The sequence below is a fragment of the Ochotona curzoniae genome, unplaced genomic scaffold (assembly GCF_017591425.1).
Source record: "Ochotona curzoniae isolate NIBS_2020 unplaced genomic scaffold, NIBS_Ocur_1.0 contig_1014, whole genome shotgun sequence".
Taxonomy (NCBI): domain Eukaryota; kingdom Metazoa; phylum Chordata; class Mammalia; order Lagomorpha; family Ochotonidae; genus Ochotona; species Ochotona curzoniae.
Window position 1 is genome coordinate 26,411,287 of NW_024464920.1, and position 21,665 is coordinate 26,432,951.

Genomic DNA, 21,665 nt, shown 5'->3' on the forward strand with positions numbered 1-21,665 from the left:
TAGATAGTATATGTATGAAATAAATACAGCAGAAAGTAAAATGCAGCAGCAGGAGGCAGAAGTAATGAGAGTAAATATTTTGTTGTCTGTTTTCCTCTTGCTTTCTTACACAAAATAATTTTTACCTTTTAATGCATCCTCTTATGATCATAAACATCCCACTTCCAATGTGGTGTTCAGGAAGTGTCACTCCAAGGATGACAGCACAGCAACGAAAATGTGAAAACACAAATGTATCTTAATTCTCTTCTATCTCAAATGAATTGCTTAATTTTCTTAACAACTTGTCTATTTGACATTTTGGCTGAGCTGAGAGGGAAGGCTCAGCGCTCTGTGTTGCCTCTGAAGGACAAGGAGAATTGATTTCTTCACATTTCTGCGGAAGTTCAGTAGGCGAGCTACTCGTGTCAAGTCATTATGATAACATTCAGCAGAAGTAATGCATTAACGCTGGTTGATACTGCCAACAAATTACAGTATGTAATACAAAACAATTTCTGTTCCATTATTTTCACTTTGCCTTTTTATAAAGGTAAGATATGCAAAGGAAACAAGATTTGCATAATACTTTTAGTGTTCTGATGAATTCATGACTTTTGACTCCAGCATCAGCTAGAAGCAAGAGAATTACAGCAATGACTTCCATTTGGGCAACACTGATAGTACCACACGTACAACATTGTGAAAAATGTCCCCTGAGCTCTCTCCTGGAGAAATCATCATCTCTCTGGTGTTATAATGGTTTGAGATTAGTAATAAAAACAAGACCTAAAGAAAGTTCCAAGGACCATCTAGTTACTATTCAATTGATGGCTGTAAATAGACTGTTACAAGGTCACAGGAGTGGCATATGTCCCATTTAAAATGAACCAAGTTACAAGGTCATGGAAGCCATACATACCCCATTTAAAGTGAAGGTTGTTAATCAAAATGCAAATTGTTATACGATGACAAAACATTTTAAGCTCAAATGGGTCGTTGTTTAGTCTGTGTGTTTTTATGTACTTCAATGAGTCATTAAACCTCTGCCATTTTAGAAGGGAAGTACTCCTGCTGAATATTCAACGGTAGAAGCAAGCGTGTAGTCTATTTTTTTAAATAACCATTCTAGTAAGCTAAAAACATAATGTAATAATGCCAGCAATATGTATGTAGGAAGTGCTGCATATGTGAATAATCGTGTTATAAAAACAGAGCATACGATTCATAATTGTTTCCCCATTTATGTAGTACTAAATACTCATCCGAGATGAGCGCCGAGTCCTGGATCGCCACTGATGAAAAGTTTGAGGAATGCACTAAAATTGCTTTGTCAAGTCATAATATTAGGCTCTCATAAGAATAAAGTCACTATAGTTCATACATTTTATAGTGAAAACAGACTAAGCATTATGTGAATATTATAAACTACTGCTACTGTCAAAATATACATAAAGTCTTGCCAGCAATATAGCCACAGCTTCGCTGGTACCTCGGTTTTCCTACCAGTGAAGTGGTACCACCGCTGCCACTGCTCACTATTTTCTCTTCTGCTCACTGCTGACAGCACTGCTCATGTCACAGGGCTGTGTTTCTTTTGATGCCCCCTAGCCTTTCCACTCCCTCAGCTGTCTCCACCTCAGTGTCTGCTCCACACTCAGGATTTCTCCTCTCAGAACCACCACATCCAGACTTCTCCTGCGCTTCCTGATGACAGCACTTTCTGTCTTCTTTCACTTCCCCTCCCTGCCTCTCCATCTTTTGAACTTGACTTGGGAGCAAAACAAGCATCAGCTAAAACAATGTCTGCAGTGGCCACCTCCCCACCACTTAACCAGCAAGGAGAAACCCCAAAGAAAACATGCTGGTGCCACAGGACTTCACAGTGGCACAGACTGCAAACCTCTGGTTGTGGAATAATGTGATATTTAATACTCGCAGAAGTGTTTGCCAATTGTCAGTCACTGTGCTGGCCCTGATGTAGGAAATTCTCACAGAGATTCCATTCAACAGAGTTACCTTTATTCCTATTTTTCAGATTAGAATTCTACCCACAGAACAACTAGGGAACTTGGCTGAGGACACACAACTAAAGAGTCACAAAGTTAGACATGAAAGTGAACAGTCTGGCAGCAACGTCTCTGCTCAGAAGAATCAACATACCAAATAAGAACACACTTTCCCATCTAATAGCACAACCAAATTGTTATGTAGACATTCTCTGGGGCACCTAGAAGCCTGGGCCCTTTAGCCTAACTCAGCCCCATGCAAACTTGCTGCTCTCATTCCATCCTCACAGCCCCACTGTCAGCACCCAGCGGTGCCAGCAGATGAATAAAGAAGAGAAGATTTTTTAATCTCTGAATTTTTCTCAAATTCTGCAGCTAAAATTCTGCCTGCAGGAGAAGGTTCCCACTATCTATTGCTAAGAGATAGGATAGCCTGGGACTCTTAAAAACTCTGGAACAATCCAGCTTCTACCATGGATCTGGGAAGATGTGAAGAATGTATGAAGAATGAAGAGGAAGATGATGGGGCAATGACAAGGATGAGGATGGGGGTAATGACCACCAGGGTGGTAACAGTGATGACAAGGATGATAATGTTGTCTGCGGCAGTGATGCTGATGCTGATGATGACTGGTGGTGTTAGCAAGAAGGAGCAGGAAAGAGATGGTGAGTTTTCACCATTGCTGCCAAGTAGAAAGATGCTCACAGCAGTGACTGAAAGGTGCCTTTCCTTACGTTTTGTAAAATATTTGTGTTTTTAAAGGTAAAATAACTCTAATTTGGTACTACTCTTTGAAGTTATGCCTAAGGAGGTGAGCACCTATTTTGTAATCATTTTAGCTCAATTTCATTATTCCCAAGCAAACCTGAACTATTGTCCTATGCTCTTGTCTCAAGACCATCGTCACGGGTAGTGACAAAAATTGATTCACACGAAAATGTGTTGTACAGACCAAACAAATACTGAGATATCCAGCGGCAGATCCATCTTTGCTGGAAACAGATTCAGGGCAGATAGATTCTATTTACAGTGACACCAAATTAAAAAATAATAATAATAAAGGCAAGAAATTTAACTCTTGCAGAGAAACCATGTTTTATTACTAGAATCCAGGGTGATCAAATCAGGTGGCACCAAAGAAAAACAGGGCAAGACAAACACAACTTGCATGAGTTTCCCTCTGTGAGCTAAGATGGTTTGTGAGTGTGTGTATGCGTGAGTGTGCATGTTCTCCCTACACACATACACACACACACACACACACACACACACACACTGTGCACATATACATGACTTGATTTATTGGTAGAGTTTTGAATTATGTGCAAAAGTATATACTGGACTCAGCTGAGCCATGTGATGTGTGCTTGACAAGAAACCATGAGTTATGCCCATTAAAGAATCACTCAAAAGTCTTTACAAAAACAATCAATACTCAAAACTTTTTGAATTCATAGACTTCTGCAATGGCGGAAAATCCCTATATGTCCCCTTGTTCAAGAAAACGAACTACTCACCAAAGTGAGTGGGAAAAACAGAGCTGCTAAAAATAATGTCATTTTTTTTGGTTAATATCATGATTACCTCTCTCTACAAAAACTACCTAGGCATCAAACTATGCACACAAATACCACCAAAGAACAAATGCCTACGCAGAGAAAATCCTCCACATTCCCCCAAGATTTCTGCAAAAGTGTTGCCCCAATTTTCTAGGAGATTTAATTACTATTTTCTCATTTTGCTTGAAGATCACGGTTCCTTTCTAAACAAGCTTTGATAGAAGACAACCTTCTGTTTTTATTCTGTCTTCTGTCACTTTGGCATTTTGTAGGCCTAATCAAAGTCAGTCCAAAGAGACAGTCTCCCCTTTGAAAGTAACTAAAATACTCATTTACCTGGGGTGAATTTCCTGTTTCAAGCCGGCCATCTGGATCTAAATTAAGGTAGCCTACTTTGAACATACGTGTGCTTACCATCTGGCTACCAAAAAGCAATGATTATTTCAGGTAAATGAACATTTTGCCTAATTCCGGGCAAATGCATGCTCTTCTAAGATGGCATAAATGCGCATTCCTTTTTATCTGCCTGCTGCACATCTACTTGAGGAGAAAGGAAGTGTCTGTATTCCGCCTAATGGAGATAATGCATTGCTTGCAAAGAAACCCTCCAATTTTAACAATATTTTCAATATTCCACAAGTAAAGAAACCCTCCAGTTTTAACAATATTTTCAATATTCAACAAGTAACAAATTCTCTTCTCTAAGTCACACCATGACCAAAGGCAAGAAGTTTGGTCTCAAGTTGGGCAATCTTGTGTTTCCATAGGGAATTCATCTTCTAGTCTTTATTCACTATATTCTGGGAACCAAGAAAATTGAGTCTTTCTGACCAGCATAAACAGGCAGATCCCAACACGAGGCAGAGGGCCAAATCCTCAAGGCATGTAACACACAAATGTATTTTGACAATAGGATGCTGGACTCCCTACCATTGTCCATGCCTATAATGTCAGGATACGTTTATAAAACGGAATGATGGACTTATGACAGTGTAGTGACATGTGAGAAACTGGTAGAAGTGGTTTGGGGGAGGGAGAAGGAAAATCCTGAAGCCTATGGAACTGTCTCATGGAACAATAAAATAAACTAATTAAAAATTTTTTCTCTCATATCTCAAGGGAGAAAAATCAGACTGTTCAAATAGTAATGAATTATGATTTCCACATAGGCAAAACAAAGTGGACTGAATTATAGGATTTTTAAAAGCATTCCAAGTACTTAATTGCTGCCTTTGGTAGATTAAATATTTTCATTACAGAAATAACCCTACAATTAAATTGGCAAAAAATATGACTAAAGACCAAGATATTTAGTCATTAATCAAATGAAAATGCAGAGTTTGCATCACTTTGGAAAGTGAGTTCTAAAATACCAATCTACATTGGATTTTGAGGACAAAATCAATACCAATGAAGTTCGATTTCAGCTCAATTCCTAATATTGGTCTTCTTAAAAATGTTTCAAACAGCCTCAGAACCATCAAGAAAAAAGTTTAAAAATGGAATGCTAATATTCTTGTGAAATGATTCTTAGATTTATTAGTAGAAACATCTGAGTAATTATCAGATTCACTCTGGTGTTGAAGAGAGAAAAAAAAAAAAAACAGTACAAGAACTTTGTCTTAGAAACAAAGCCATTCTAGGATCTGTTGGGATTCCCGGTTTAACCACACCAGGGCATGAGGTTAAACTTTCAACTCATTTATTTACATCTTTGGAGAAAGCTGAAGGAGAATGCTTGAATACAAATATGCATTCAGGGTACAAGGAATCAGTTCCGGGTCAAGCAGAAACATCTGGTCTTTTGAAGAGTTCTGTTAATTTGAAAGCACTGACCAAAACAAACTCAGTTCTGCCAAATATATTTTGGCATAACTCAAAAACAAGGACTTGCTGGAACCTTCACCACAGCGAGATTTATCAGTTAATGATATGCAACTCCCACGACTGACATTCAGACGTAACAAACTTGTTTCTAAACATAACATGCCAATGTACCTTTTATGCCTCTCTCCCATATTTGACACGATTGTGGGCTTAAAAAATACTTTTAATTTCTACTCTTCAGAGCACGTTGAAAGCGACGGAAAAAGGCTTTAATTATCTATACCTGATCAGATGAAGTAGAAATTGAATAATTTACACACTCATTTATGGGAGCTTTTTCACCCCCATGCAACTCCTGAAGCACTAGCATTTTATTTATATCAGATTACAGCATTTATAAACCATGTCACTTTTGCACTCCCCTGACACACTGAAATTTCCCAGCCTCTTACATAACACCATGAACCCTGATCCAGAGACCAGAAAAGCAAAGGTGGAAACCTAGCTCTCTAAGGACAAGCCCAAGTGCCTGGCTGCTCTCAGCCCTGAGGAAAGCAGCGGTTCTGCCTCCTTACTTCCAGGCTGCCTGCTCTGCTGAGGTCAGTGATGGCATTTCGACGCCCGCTTTGGTCCTCAGCAATTAACTAATTAAAGTTACTTTACATGCAATGGGTAAGAGCAAGCAACAAGAGTCCCTTGTTCATTCCGCAATATATTCGAGAACCTATTACGACAGGACGCTCTAGAACACACTAGACCTAGAATGCAGACCTAGCCAGGCACAGGAGTAAACACTTTTCAGGACATTTGCTCAAAAACTTTTGCATAAATCCTGTTAACTGGTAGAATTATACCCCCCCCCGCCCCCAGACACACACACACCCCGCCTCCAGGTTATAATTAGAAGCTTAGAAGCGTGGGTCTTGGGGCCAAACCACCTGCTACTAAACCCTTGCTTTTTCAGCTCACCAGGTGGTCTGGTTCAAGTCGGTAGACTTCTATGTGCCTCCATTACCTCACCTGTGAAACAGAGAATTGGTAACTGCATCTACCCATGGAGTGCCAGTGAGACTGGAGTCTTAAGTGAACGGACACTGCAAGAGGGTCCTGACTGCAGACTTAACACAGCCCCCCTTCCTCCAACCGGCAGCGGTGACCAGAACTCCATAGGGCTGGATTCCAAAGTCTGCGGGTCTAAAAACGTCGTCAAAAGAGCCCCGCAGCCTCTCAAAGATACAAAGCAGAGTAACTCTCAAATCTAGAGCACATCAAAGGCGCTCACTCACTAGGCATCTTGAGGGGCTGATCAGGCAGCCTTTCCCAGCCTATGAAAATGAAGCGGCAACCCCGGCACACACAACCGGAGTCATCCAGCCTTCGCAGGCAGCTGCAGGCTGGGGCCAGGTCATGCTCCTAGCTGGCTTAGATTAGGGCAGCCGCCACCCCTGCACCTTACCCCACTGTCCCACCGCACCCTCGGAGACCGCCACTGGAAACCGCTCTTTCCGCCCCCAACCTCAAGTTGCGGTTTTGGACAACTTTAGCCAAAGCCCTCCCTCCATTATGCACCGACCGGGGCAATAGCTCCTCTTCCGGGAGGGGGGGGAGTGGATTGTGCGTATTTAGGGGAGTCAGGTGCCTGTACCTTTCCATCACCCCCGGCCAGGGCGCGCCGCTGCCCTGGCCTTTGCGGGGACTCACCGCGTTTCCCCAGGACCGGAACCTGGCCAGCTTTCCAGGTCACTCAGGCCACGCTCAGACTACGCGCTCCCCTCCCGAGAGCCTAGCGCCTCCGCGGGCTAAACAACCTTGACCCGGAAAGGGAGAGCTCCGCACTGGAGCTGCGCTCACCTTCTGACACAGGTGGGTGAGTTTACAAAGTTGACAGACCAGGAGAGCCCCCCCCCCCGGGGGAACTAGCTTACCTTCTCCACCCCCCTTTCACCCCCCACGCCTGACTTCGCTGAAAAGTCCTGAAAACCTAGCCGGGTCCCTGGGGTCGCCGGCGCCCGGCGGGGTGGGGCAGCGCGGCGCTGCGCTGCGCGGGGCACCGCCTCCCTCCGTACCTTCTCTCCCCGTGGAGCACGTAGGAGCTGCGGAAGAAGCCCAGGAGCTCGTTCTCGATGAGGGCGTTGTAGATGATCTTGAGGTTGTAATTCCTCTGCGCGTCCAGGGTCCTGTTCAGCACCACCACCAACACCTGGGTGGGAGGATAGAGGAAAAAGCCGGCCACTGGAACAGCCCCGGCCGCGCGGTCCTCGGCCACTTGGACCTTCTCCACCGCCACCCGGGAGGCGTGGAGCACGACGTAGCGGGTGGCGTTCCGGCACGCGATCTCCACGTTGACCTCGCCGGAGAAGGTGAAGTTCTCCATGAAAGCGGTGAGCATCAGATTGTAGTGCAGTGGCTTGAGGTTGCCCGACAGGCGCAGCTGGGTCCACGGCTGCTGCCGCTGCTCCGGTTCTTCCTCCTCCTCTTCCGACGGCGGCCGCGGCTGGGCGGAAGGGGTCCCCGGGGTGACCATCCCGTTGGCCTCGGGCTGCGAGGAGTCCTCGGCCCTGGGGCGGTTGCGCCGGGCCGATCCCGGGAGGCTGGCGTTACCGCCTCGCTCGGGGAAGCCCGCGAGGCCACCACCGTCGGCGCTGGCCCCACACTCGTCGAAGCGCAGGCTGAGCAGCACCGCGAGCATGGTGACGGCCAGCAGGGCCACGATGGACACGGCGAAGGCCAGGACAAGCCGTTTGTGCACAGCGATGTGGCGTTCGGTGGTGCGGGGTCGCACTCCCACCGAGTCTGCCCACGGGTCCGAGAGCCCCCTGCCGCCTGCCCGGAGCGCGGCGTCCTCTTCGCCCATCGTGGCCGCGAAGGGTGAGCTGCTCTTCTCGGCCCCCTCCTCCTCCTCCTTCTTCTTCTTCCTCTTCTTTTTCTTCTTCTTCTTTTTCTTCTCCTCCTCCTGCTCCCCCCGCTCGCCGTCCAGGGCCATCACACCGCCTCCTCCTCCTCCCCCGCCCCCTGCAGCACCCCCCGCGGGCGGGCCACCCGGGCCACCTCCAGAGCCGGCATCAGAGAGCTCCACACGGGCCAAGGGCGCGACGACGACGCCGCCTGCTACCCTGGGGGAGGTTGACAGCGGGGGAAGGGTCTTTTAGGACGGGCTCCGTCCGCAGGCGACGATCGCCCCGGCACCCTCCATCATCCCCGCCCTCTCCGGACCCGGGCGGCCGAGGCGCGGGGCGCCGAGCTTCGGGACGCGCCCAACTTGGGGAGCGTCTGGCTCTGGGCACCAGCGCGCGCTACTTCTCGGGCGAGCCCTGGGCGTCCTGGCACATGCTGCCCCTGCCCCGGCGCTCCGGCAGCTCGCGGCTCGCCCCCTGGCGCCGCGCTCTCGCCTAGCTTGGCGCGAGTGCCTTCCCACCGGCCCTAGGGCTGGTGCGGGGGGAGAAGGACGGAGAGCGGCGAGGAGGACGCGGGGTGCAGGGAGGGAAGTTAGGGCTTCCGCTTTCTCCTCCCTCCCCTACTTCAGCGGCGTGCAGTCCTCTGGGTGGGATGTGCTCGCGGCGGCGGGGGCGACGGCACGGGAGGCGCCCAGTCTCACGCCCCGCAGCCGGAGAGGATGGCCGGCCGGCCGGGAGTGCTGGAGGGAGAGTCAGGAGGGAAATCAGCCGGCACCGAGTCCCAGGGCCGCAGAGCTATGCCGGGGATCCGTCCTGGAGCCTGGAGGAGCCCTCTCCTCCAGCCCAGACACTTTGAACAGCGGTGGCGGTGAACCAGCGTGAAGCTGCAGACAGGACAGCGAGCCTCCCTTGTTCCGGTTCGGCTCTGCCCTGCAGAGATGACAAGTGAGGAAGAAGTGTACGCTCGGGCCAGCCACTTCAGGTAGATGAAGGGTTGTTCCGTCTCCCCGGGGGAGAGCCAGAGCGCGTGTGCATGCGCGTGTGTGTGCGCGCGCGCGTGTGTATGTGTGTACACAGGCTCCCGGTCTAGAGTGCCAAAGCTACTCCAGCTGCATTAGGAAGCTGGAACTCCCCGAGAAAGGCAATGGAGAGAGCGCGCGAGGAGGCCGGGAAGGCGGCAGGGAGGGAGGGATGGAACGGCAGAGGCAGGCACCGGGAGCTTAGAGAGCCTTTCTCCGCTCCGTCACCCCGACACCCACAGCCACCAAGAAGGTTCCGGAGCCGCCCGCGGGAAGTACATTGTAAATCTTGAACGCAACTAGCCCCGCAGTCACCCCTCTTAACAATGCCTGAGCCCCACTGCGGCTACCCCGGAGGGACCGCTGGAGCTTTGGCTATTAACACGGAGAGCAAAGGGAAGAGCCTGCTGGGGAGACAAGGCTGTGTCAGATTTCACATCAGGCTTGGCAACGGGTGTGCTACATTGTGTGTAAATTGGAATAAAATCTCGGAAGCCTGACTGACTCACATACTGTGAGATGTGTGTCCAGGTGTGTAGTACCAAAAAAAAAAAAAAAAAAGAAAGAAAGAAAGAAAAGAAAAGAAAGGTTAGCAAATGAGGCATTAGAATCTTCTGGAAATAAAGGCCAAAAAAATGAGGCTGGTTTGTTTCTATTTTTAGACTGGGGCAATGATTAAAATATGATGCCCACAGGACCAAAAAACAAACAAAAAAGGCTGAAAGAAGCTGGTGATAAGAACCCACGTGTTTAGATTTAATTAAAAAAACCAAGAAATATAGCCCGTGATTGTTTAGATTTTTGCTTCACCTGGCCACAATGACTTTTTTTTTTGGTAACTTTTCCACTTTCATCGTGAAGATTGGTTAAACTTTGTTAAAGCAGTTATCGGTGGGAAGTGTCTGCTGAGAGCAGCAAGCCTCAATGCAAATTCATGGTCCATCGCCTAGTTGGGGGCCCTTCGGACTTCATTGGAGTGTTATGAGCCCTCGGAATTTGTGGGAAGAACTCTTGGCAAAGAGCCAACAACTAAGACAGCAGTCTTTACTTTTCTGTAGAACTGTGACTGGTGTCAATTGGTTTTCTTTTAAATAAAATGCATAATATAAAGAGAGAAGCGATTCCCTTTCAACTGTTTTTTTTTCACATCTTCAAATCATAAGGCATTGAGAAGTCATGCCCATAATTATTTTTCTTATAGAAAGGAAGGTTTGATAATACTAGCTTTGGAGTGCTGAAAAAAAATACAATTAAAATACTGTGTGTGATTTTAAAAGCATGACCAAAAAGAAAAGACCAAATGCACACCAATTTTCGCTTGAAAAGGCAACCCTCTCCAGGAAGCTGTTTTGCATTTATTCCCAGATGGGTTACATACTCAATCCCATACAACCAAAAAGTCCAACTGAATCATTTTTAAAGCATGGTGAAAGAAGTGCTAGGGTAGGTTTTTTAAAGCATGTTGCATGTGGGCCGTTAGCAACAGACCAAGGGAAATGCCACATTCTGTTCTAGTTGTTTTTTTCTGCCCTGCTTTCAATGTCTATATGCTTGCTGTCCATATGCATCTGCTGTATGCATCACAAGAGTTAAAAAGTGAAGAGTTTCACAGATTCATAAAACGTAGCGCAGACCTGCACAAGGAGCCTGTGTCCCAGCAAGTCCCGAGATTTATTTCACTTTAGGGTCCTGATGTACTAATTCAGGATCAGTAAAGTAAGGACCACAGAATCAGAGCATTTGATTATTGCACTTCTAGAGCCACCTTCAGCAGTTGGAAGAACCTCTGCATCGAGGTTACCCACGAATGGATTTGAACTCAAGACGAGATTCAAAGAATGCTTTTTTTCTGTCCATCCCTGTATTGCCTCAATGCATTTATGTACTTCTGAGAACCACTACCGAGCAACTCTCAAATATTTCAGAATTAAATAATAAATCTAACAATGAGTACAGTCTTTTAAAATTGATTAAATTAGTTAAGGGACTGTTTTGGAGGTCCAAGTATCATGGACACAAGTCATTAGCATGGATTGGCATAATTCTTACACTCATTGATTCCTTACAGGTAATTTTACTCAGTAAACCCAGTTTTGAGATCAACTGAGTAAATAGTTCTGTGTCTCCTATCAATATCACAAGTGGACCCCATGACTTTCTTTTTGTAATTTCTGAGACTATGGGGCACTGTTTTTCTGAGATGTAACGACTTGGGTAAAATAAATTCTTAATTTTTTTTTTTTAGAAAATGTTCATTCTTTCTTCAAACTAGGAAAAGGAGAACAAAACTTCAGATCTAGCATATTAGTGCAATGATTCCATAGTGTGTTTTTAGAAGTTGTATTCAGTGGTAATATTCACATTACAGATAGGTTTGGCCATGCAGGTTCTAGAATCATGTACTCAATAGATGGAAGTAAGATTTCTCCAGACGCTTAATGTTTCTCTCTGAAAAAAAAATTATATTGGAGAATACTATGGTTATTTATTTGGTTAAGTGGCTTTGTGATTTTTGGTTATATATGAGTCCAGAATCTGTCCCTCCCACCCACCCCCAAAATAAGAACAGTGTGGATATTAAATATCCATGAAGCCAAGCAGAAACTGTTTTTAACTCAATCTAAATCTTGGTCTTGGAAATAATTGAAATAAACTATTCTTCAGTGAATGTCACAGTTACACAATCTACTCTGTTTATAGTTGATTTATATTTGAAATGTTTTTCTCCCCACACTGGTTTATTTGAGCAAGCACAACTTACAGCATCCTTGTGTTCCTAAGCCCTTTAGGTGGGATTGGCCCTTCACATCCAGACCTAAATCCTGACCCACCTACACCAAGATTCTTCCATTTCAAATTCTATGAAAGAAGCCAGAAAGTCATCTGATATCCTCTTTATGCTCTCAAGGAATCTGTAATCTTTTCCATGAGAAATAGTATTCAATTAAAAATTACAATTTGAATGGGTAGGGTGACTTCATAAAATATACTGTAATAACAAAAGCATAGGGGGCAACTGACAAGCCTTATTTCTCTGGCAGTCCACACAGGGATGGTTTATGAGAGGGATGGATTCCAGAAGGTCACACACCTGAAGACCAATGCTGGCAACACAAAAGGCAGTAATGTCTGTTGACCAGCTGACGTGGTGCCGCCAGGTGGCAACAGCAAAAAAAGCAGTTTACAATTCAAGACAGTGATAATTTTATGAAATTTTTAATTTAGGGAAATTCACATTCCTGCAAACCTTATTAATATATTATGTGCAGATTTCAGAATCTCATAACATTTGATCTCACTGCAACTGCCATATGACATTGAAGGGTTTTCATATTAAAAACATCCTTCCTGACAGAACATTCCTCAAGATTTGTGAAATAGAAAAAGAATTATTTCAAAACTCACCATTTGGGACACCTGCATCCCCTAGTGGAGTGCCTGGCTGAGTGCTAACTGCTCAGTGCTTCTGATCCAGCTTCCTGCGACTGCACAGCTGGAGAGGCAGGCCATCAGGACTCCAGAGCTCCCTGCCACCTAATGGTTGCCTGGGGAATGAAACAGTAAAGGGCAGATCACTCTCAATGTCTTTCTCTCTCTGCCTTTCAAATAAAATGAAAATAAATACATTTCTTGAAAGACTAAAATCAGGCATAATTGATAGTGAAATCTCATTATGTCTATTTTCCCCAACTATAATTAACACTTGGATTTACTGTCAGTTGTCTGACTTCTGTTCATTCAAAAAAGTAGTAAAAATTACATGCAGATTTGATTATGTTTATATATCACATAAAAATCTGTGAAACTATAAACAGATTTTTAAAAATTTCTGACATTTTATTACATTCCGTGTTACTAATCCTAAGAAAAAATTCTTATAATTATGCTGACACCAGGAGCAAGTCTCACAGCATGAAACGGCTTCTGTAGTTTGCAGACCCAAGAAAAGGCATGGAGGGCTAAATAATTCACATTGTCATTCTCCATCTTTAAATGTTGCATCCAGAAAAGGCAAAAAACTAGATTTCAAGAAACTTCTGTTTTTTATTTGGGAGATTAATAAGTTCAAACTTCAGTTTTCACTATGGACTCTGTTTTACAATCTCTGTAACCAAGCTTTATAAAAGGCAAAATATGTATGATATAAATGTGTACAGTTTATTCATGAAACCTGGAAGCATAACATCCACCAAATTCTACAGACAGAAATTGGATCATTTTCCAGAGATGTTTCTGTTGAACTAGTCTAGAAGCTCAAGAAATGAAAATAAAAATATACCAATAGTTTTTTTTAAATCATTTATGTTGCTTAAATCCATGTTTCTAGATAAATATGCAGGAAGAATTAATAATAATGGTTATGGTCTTGCAGGAACTTACCGTGCACCAGGTATTTGTCTAAACACTTCATGTTATCTAGATCACAAAAGAAGCCACAGGTCCATGCTGTCATTCCTCCTACCTGGCAGGTAAGAAAAAAGAGGCGAAGAGAAAGTAAGCTCTTTGCTCAGAGTCATTCAGTCAGTAGGTAGCAGAGCTGGGACCCAGAGGCGAGCACTATTACCCCATCATTGCCCATTACAATTATTTCACACTTCTGAAAGGTAAGCCAAGTGTGATCCATTCAAACATGTCAGTGATGGGTGTTCCGTACATGAAAAGGGCAGTGCCAGGCACTCTGCTAGGAGTGTGACACTGAAACAAACAACCCTGGGCTCCCTCCTCACTACAGGGGAGAGGACAGGGCCTGGCACACAGGGGAAGCTCCGAGTATTTATTAAAAGGAATGTGTAATAAATAGTAATGTGGAATGACCTTGAGCAGAGTAGTAATTGTGTAAGGTAATGATAGAAAGAAAAAAAGGACATTATTCATCCTGGACTGAAAACTCAAAGAGTTGACTGTAGCTTATTTTCATACTGCAGGATAAGCAGTTTACATGCCTTGGAAATCTTACCTCTTGAATGCATAAAAAAATACATATTTAAACCAAGCTTATGTGACAGCTGAAAATTAGATGATTGGGATGGTGTGTCACCTCTTTCAAACCAGGAAAAATATCTGCTTCAAAGGCACACTTAGACATTAAAGTCACATAAAGACACGTGAATTCTGTTTTATTTCCTCCATGTATGTATTTTAATCCTCATTTTCCCTCTTTTCAGATCGTTTGTTTCCTCATCTTTTATTTAATAACAGAATGCATTTATCTGTTTAAACCTTTACTTACTGCAGATAAATGCTTGGTGTGTAAGTATATATCAACTTAGATTTTAAAGAGGGTAATTACAGCATTTTTTAAAAATTTGCGTAGCAAATGATCACTGTGAATAGAACAACAAAGAGAAGTAAGAGAAATATGGGATTTTTTTTTTCTAGATGATAAACTGTTACTAGCATTAGGCCATATACCTGTATCTAAGGTTTTAAAAGCGGATTTTAAATTCCTGTTTTAACAGTGTATGTGACATAATACGCATGTTTGCTGAATCAGTGCTTTGTCAAAATTACAGTCACTTCCAACTGAAAAGCAAGACTTGTGCTAGAAAACATTTCATCAGTTGTGTATATTTAAACGTACGTACATACTTCCAAAAACATGTTCACACCCACATGTATGTAATACACAGTTATTAGAACTGCATTGTCTTTAAACCTCGCAGAATTCATACTTTGAAAAACATGTTTCATAATATTTTGCTTCAAATGTTAGTCCTTTGCATGAGGTACCTTCTTGGTCATAAACTAAAGAATTGCCTCAGGCTGTTTTGGTCCATCTCTTATTTTATTCACAGAAATCTGCTAGAATAAGACCCAGTTTTTTTTCTGCCACATGGCAGGATAACTAAGGATTCTCCACACCGCCTTAATTTCAAGGTTTGATATCAAAGCTGTGCCTGCATCATTTTTTTCTCTCCACAGGCTTTTCTCAAAGTATTTCCCCTTTCACATCCTTACACATATTCTGAAGATACGCTGTCCACATGCCTTGAAATCCAGGTGAAATGTTTGTCCAGAGTCCTCAAATTATTTAAGTTCAAAGAGATGTTGGCTAAAATACCATCTCTTAACTATTTAGAGAAGATACTTACATATACTCCAACTGTTAAAAATGTAAATACACTTCTGGGCTAGAACTATAAATTAGTCCTATTTTTGCCTTTGTATTAGGAACAATAGGTGCTAGGCACTGCACAACACTAAGAGTCCATTCCTGGAAGAGAAGAAACTTCCATATAAAATTACTGCGCGCACACACACACACACACACACACACACACACACACACACACACTCACACACTCACACACTCACACAATTACTGCAGATGCACTCCAGGTGGCAGCAGGTGCTGGCTCGGGCACTTGGGTCTCTAGCACCCACATGTGTGGCTTGGATAGAGGCGCTGACCCCTGGCCCAGCTCTGCCTGTTGTGGGTATCTGGGGGAGGGAAGCCATGATATAAGATTTCTATGTCTCTGTATTGTTATATCTGCCTGTTCCCCTCACCCACCTCTCTACCTTTCAAATAAAATGAAAAAATAAATGACGAGCTTGAAAATAACGAGCAGCTTGATTGAATGAAGCTTTGCGCTTTACAACAGTCTAGGGTGGGGAGGAAGCAGTGAGCCTGAAGACGAGTGTTCTGAGTTATTAGCATTATGAAAATCTGCATGATCATTTCACGAAATAAGTTTAGTGCTCATCATTGACTTGATTTAGTATGTAACTTGCCTGTGAACTTCACTTTCGTCACTTTTCTCTTTAGTGCCACCTTGTGGGTTCGCCAATAACAATAAATATGCTAGCCAGTTTTGAGTATTTTAGTTTTTTCCACTCCCGTGTTAAAGCTAGTCTGATGAAATAGTATGGCAAAACTCGATGATGAGAGCATTTCTTTGTGCTATCCAAGAAGCAACCACTTCTTGGAGAACACAAACCAGAAGATATTTGCCAAAATTCTGCCACTGGCCATTTTGGACACCAGAACAACTTTTCAGAGATTGGAAATAGTAGAGTCCACACAAAAATCAATGTTCATTTACAGGATAATCACCAAACGTATCTGTGCGATGTAAGTGGCAAGCTCTGTTTTTTCCACAAGAAAACAGTTTTCTCCACTCAGTAGCTTTTCTATAACAGTGTCCCTTGAGAATTGTTCTGGTTGATTTTAAATGCCATTTACTCCTTTTTCAGGAAAAGCTGGTTTACCTAATGTAGTCTTACATGCAGCTTAATTCTAACATCAGCATTTACATTGAGTTACCTTGCTCAGTTTATTTTTAAATGATGCTATTATAAGGGAATAAGGAAAAATCAGTATAGCATACTTAAATGCCTTTAATTAAGACACACAGGAGATATGTACATGCCCTCCTATCATTCTTTATGTATTGGAGATACTATTAAAAGCTTTTGAATCATCCAACAAAAAGTCATAATTTGCCTTGAACATGTTAGAATTTATGGTGATATTTTTGTGTGTTATGGTAGAGAAATAAATCTTGAAATTGCCATTTGTGGAGTCATTTCAAAACAAGTGGAATTCATAGGAAATATGGTCACTTTGAATGTGTAAGAGTTCCTGGGTGAATTCCTCCTGCACTATTAAGAGTTGAAGCTTGTATCATGTGTTATTCAAAAAGTAATTTTCCCTAGATGGGCAATAAGGCCTCATACTTGACCTGTAATCTGCATGTCATACACTGTCTTTTATCTATGCTGGAAGCACACCAACAACAATAAAAAAATCTAAGCACTTTTACAAGTTTGTTAAAATCTGAGTATAGAACCATGGTGGTCAAATACTGCCAGTAATACTGCAAAGACCTTAGAATTTAATCCCTAGTCACTTTTAACTTGAGCAGGTCTTATGTTCAGTCTCTATTATGCTTTCCAATTTAGGGAATGCATTTTAATTGCTAGTTTTTATCCCTTTGATATTTGCTTCTTTCCCTGACATTATGACATAGATCCAGTTTTTCCCATGGATCTGATTCAGCAGCACATAAAAGGATGCCCAAGGTAACAATATTAAATCTCCCGTCCTCTGTCTAACCATTGCATGGTTATTGTTCACAGAATCCTTCTTCATAGAGTGTGACAAGTAAACAAAGAAAGGACTTGCTTAACTGAGGACAATAAAATGTTTTGATCATTTCCCCTCATGATTCAACTTGAGCTTCAGTTGTGTATGTGTGATTTCTTTCCACTGATGGCAATTAAATTGCAGAGCAGTGCTTTCCTAAAAACACTTTGGGTTTGTGTGCTTCTTTTAGGGACCAAGGGACTGAACTGCACACAAGTCAGTGATGGCACCATACAGCACACTACTCCAGTGATAATTGCATATTATCTTCTAATATGTACTGTCTTATTAAATATGTGGAGTTTCAAAAATAAATCCAAGACGACCCAGCATGTTGGTTCAGTGACTAAATTCTCACCTTGCATGCACTGGGTCTCATATGGGTGCCAGTTCGTGTCCCAGCTGCTCTACATCCCTTCCAGCTTCCTGCTTGTGGCCTGGGAAAGCAGTAGAGGATAGCCCAAAGCAGTAGAGGATGACCCTGCACCCTGTGGGATACCCAGCAGAAGCTCCTGACTTTGGATTGGCTCAGCTCCGACCACTGCGGCTGTTGGAGAGTAAACTAGCAGATGGAAGACCTTTCACTCTGTCTCCTTCTCTCTGTGAATCTAACTTCAATAAAAATAAATGAAACATTAAAAAATAAATCCAAGAAATAAAGACATATTTTATCTTTGCCCTATTACAGATTCCAAATTAAGCAGATCCTAATTAATTGGGTTACATGACATACCAATGTCTTTTTGTTTAATGTCAAAGGATTTCTCTGGTTTGTTTTTAGTTCCTCTTACAGTGAGAGTGCAGAAAATATTTTCTTGACATTTCTGAAAAGTTCATTTTTTGTTTCAAAGTATCATTTATTTCTGTAATCTTCCAGTGTGGAAAAGTAATGAGTATTGATTCATTTTTAGAAGTGCTAACATTCAACTAGGTAAACTTAGTAAGTGACAACTATTAATGTTCTCTTTTGTCTTCTAGACAGAAAATCAAAGCTATTTAAAGGATGTGTTTAAAATCAATATATGTCCACAAGTTAACATTAATGTTTACAAACAATTGCTGTGATCATGGGTTTCTTCTGCTGTGTCTGTACCTTTATACATATGTATGAACATATAGATGCAAATAGATAAGACAGATTATTTTTCTGTATTGTCTAAATCAAAGAGCTCCACTTGTCACTAAACTAACCTTCAGATGTTATAAAATGCACAAATACTTTCATATGTCACTCCTTTTTCCATGCTTGCCAAGATAGTCAACCAGCTGATGAGATAATCATCCAAATATTCTAACACCGTGATTTTGGGATCATTTCTTTATTTCTTTGAGATTTACCTATGGTAGCTCTCTGTTTAATGTTCTACCTTCCGTAAAGCAATTTTCTTTAAATGTTCAGAGCTAGAGCTCTATCTTCTTGGGTGTGCAAATAATCAAGTCTTAGCAACATTATAAAATCTAATTCACATTATGAATGAACCCTCAGATCTGATTGTCAAAGGCTTTAAGTGTTAATGCTTCTGAAATACGTTGCACTTATTAGCTAGCAGAAAATTGTATTAAAAGGAGACTAAGTTGTAGCCTGGGTCTGTCTCAATTTACCAGCCCTGGCCTGGTGCTGCTGTTGGCCTGAGGGGGGAGCTTGTGCTCCCTGAACACAGGGACAGGAGTAGCCCATTCCCCTGCCCCATCTGTCCCCATGCTAATGATAGCAACCAGTCCTGAGGAAGCTCATCTCCTGGTGTTCCATTGTAAACGGATTGTATTAGATTTTTCCCAAAGTCCAGCATTCTCTAATTCTTTCGCACGTGTGCAAAGGAAGAGACACAGCACCAGATGTAAATGAAGCGAGAATTCAAAATAAAAGGTTCAAAATAAAACTATGAAAAATACTTTAGAACTCTGAATACCTAGGCCATTGGTTCTAAGAAACCTTTCTAAGTTGCCACAGGTTTTCAGTTATTAGTCTTGAGCTCTTACCCAAGGAATTATTTGCAGTGGGTACATGTAGAACACCATGACGATGTACTCACTTTTGTAATACCTTGGCTTTTGAAAACATGTCAATAAGAAAAGAGTTCCAACTAGAGCTTCTAAGACAGGACTCATCAATAAAGCATGTAAAAATAAAGGGAAAAGGGATGACTCCCATATTTGTCAGAATTCTGCAAAAGATGACATAGATTTCATTATTTATTTATAATTGCTTAAACTAATCATTTCCTCCAAATTATCAAAGTAAGGTTCTGCCTGCAAGCAAAGTAAGATCCTGTGGAGAAATCTGTGAAGAATATGATCACCTGATATTTGCAAAGTCCAGACAGCCTGCTAAGCTGTAAACAGTCATTTGCCTGATAGCAGTTCCACAAACCATATAGTTTATGAACGCTAAATAATATAACAAAGTAAAAGTATTTCAGCTAAAAGATATTTGCCATACCCTTGGCATTCGGTTCAATACAGTCAAGATCTAGAGAGACTGCCAAGAGCACTGTGGGTTTTCCTAGTTCCCTGGCACTTATTTAATGACTCACAAATGAGGAAAGAAAAATGAAGAAAGTACAACTGCATAGGTTTAAAATTCTTGTCTAAGTCTTTTTAAAAACCGTGTCTTTCAAATTTGTAAGAATGTGTGAAGGGGGTTGAAAAGTGTATTTGGGAATAGCTTTATCACTCTATAAATTGGTTTAGACTTCATACAAATAAATTTAGCAAAGCTATCAAAATTCATCAACTAGAATTGAAGACTTTTGAGACACCTATTGTTAACTGTTGCCATGACTCTTCCATTTAGAGGCAGGAGCATGTGTATGTACCCACAAATCCAGCTAAGTCTCTGGGATAGACTGAATCCATCAGAAGCAATGCTGAATGATTGAACACATCCTTTGGTACTGGTCATCCTCAGCTACTTGGACTTATTTGCTTCTGCAGTTTAAGGCTTAGGTTGTGCTCCCTGGCCAGAGCTCCTTTAGTCTGCTTGCTTTATAAGGCTACTCATTAGATTGGTCTCCCATAAACTGATACAGGGATTCACTCTAAAAGAGCTGGCCAAGACTCTACACTAGGATGTAGTCTAGAAACTTGGCACCAGAGTATGAACTGGAAGCATTTTTGTCTAATGAGCTAATTTTAAAAACTGTTCATTTTCCTTGTGTATGCCAGTAGTAAATTCCATAATCAGTATCCAATTCTCTGCTCTAATTTTGGAAATCAAAGCACTAGGTTTTCCTGGAGGGAGAATCTGATGGGATGTTGCCATTATATAGGCAACCCATTGGAGTCATACCTTACAGAGGGCTAGATTCTGAGTTAGTATACAATACAAGCAAAACATAGGGGTCATATTTTTCTTAGAGCATAATCTGATAATCAGCTGGCAAAAGACAATAAACCATGGGCTGGTGTATCAATCCCTATACAGAAATATGTATACACAGGTGCAGGTAAAACGTCTTTACAGGATCAATAATATCTCCAATACACAGACTGTAACTGCTCCCAATTCACCATTTTGTGTATCTGGTGCCTAAATAGCAGCCAATACAGAAACTTCAATTTAAAAATGATAGTAGTAGCTATCTTCTTTTTTTTCCAGCAAAATCATAGCCTACTTGGTCTCAGGAACACACAAAAAAGACATTAAACTGGGCTTGAAGGCAGTTTGGCAGTAGTCAAGTTTCAAGAAGACAAGGAATTAACGCAGTACGAAAGCATGGTAGGCTCAGATGACCATATGTAGGCAGTCCAGTTTCTTAATGCTGAAGAAGGCACAAATATACAAAAGGGGAAGGTTCAGATTAATCCTGTGTTGTTGGCTTGGAATTAGGAAAGTATTGTGAACAAGTGCTTAAATACTGAGAGAAAAACAGCGCCCCCTTCAACTGTCTGACTTAGAATTTGATCTTTCCTAACTTAGAAGTATGTGGTTGGATGAGCAGTGGAGCTGCTGGCCAGTGTGCCACAGCTCCGAGGGCCCACATGAGCATAAGGGTGAATGACTGATGGACTGCACTCATTGTATATCATTGCTAAGCCATGTTTGCAAGATTAGATGCTTTAAATGCCTTTTATGTTTAAGGTATTTTCAAATCATAATGACTTTACCAGGATGTAACCTCATGGTAAGTCAAATATTATTTGTTTATAAATGACATGTAAATACAATTTAGAGTGTGTGCCTATACCAAAATGGTTTGAGAGCAACACCTAAATAGCAATGAAGAAACTTAATGCCCAGATCTTTGCTTTTAAAACATCTCTGCATTGAAAACCAGAACGTAATAGA

General features: G+C 42.2%; 1 protein-coding gene across 1 annotated transcript in view; it reads right to left on the bottom strand.

Moving 5' to 3' along the window:
- TRHDE (thyrotropin releasing hormone degrading enzyme) overlaps window positions 1-8,358 on the bottom strand; it is a 363,319-nt gene extending 354,961 nt beyond the window's left edge. Inside the window, exon 1 of the mRNA XM_040990020.1 lies at window positions 7,442-8,358. Coding sequence (XP_040845954.1) covers window positions 7,442-8,358 — 917 coding nt within the window. The remainder of the gene's footprint in view (window positions 1-7,441) is intronic.
- Between the last annotated feature and the right edge of the window lie 13,307 nt (window positions 8,359-21,665).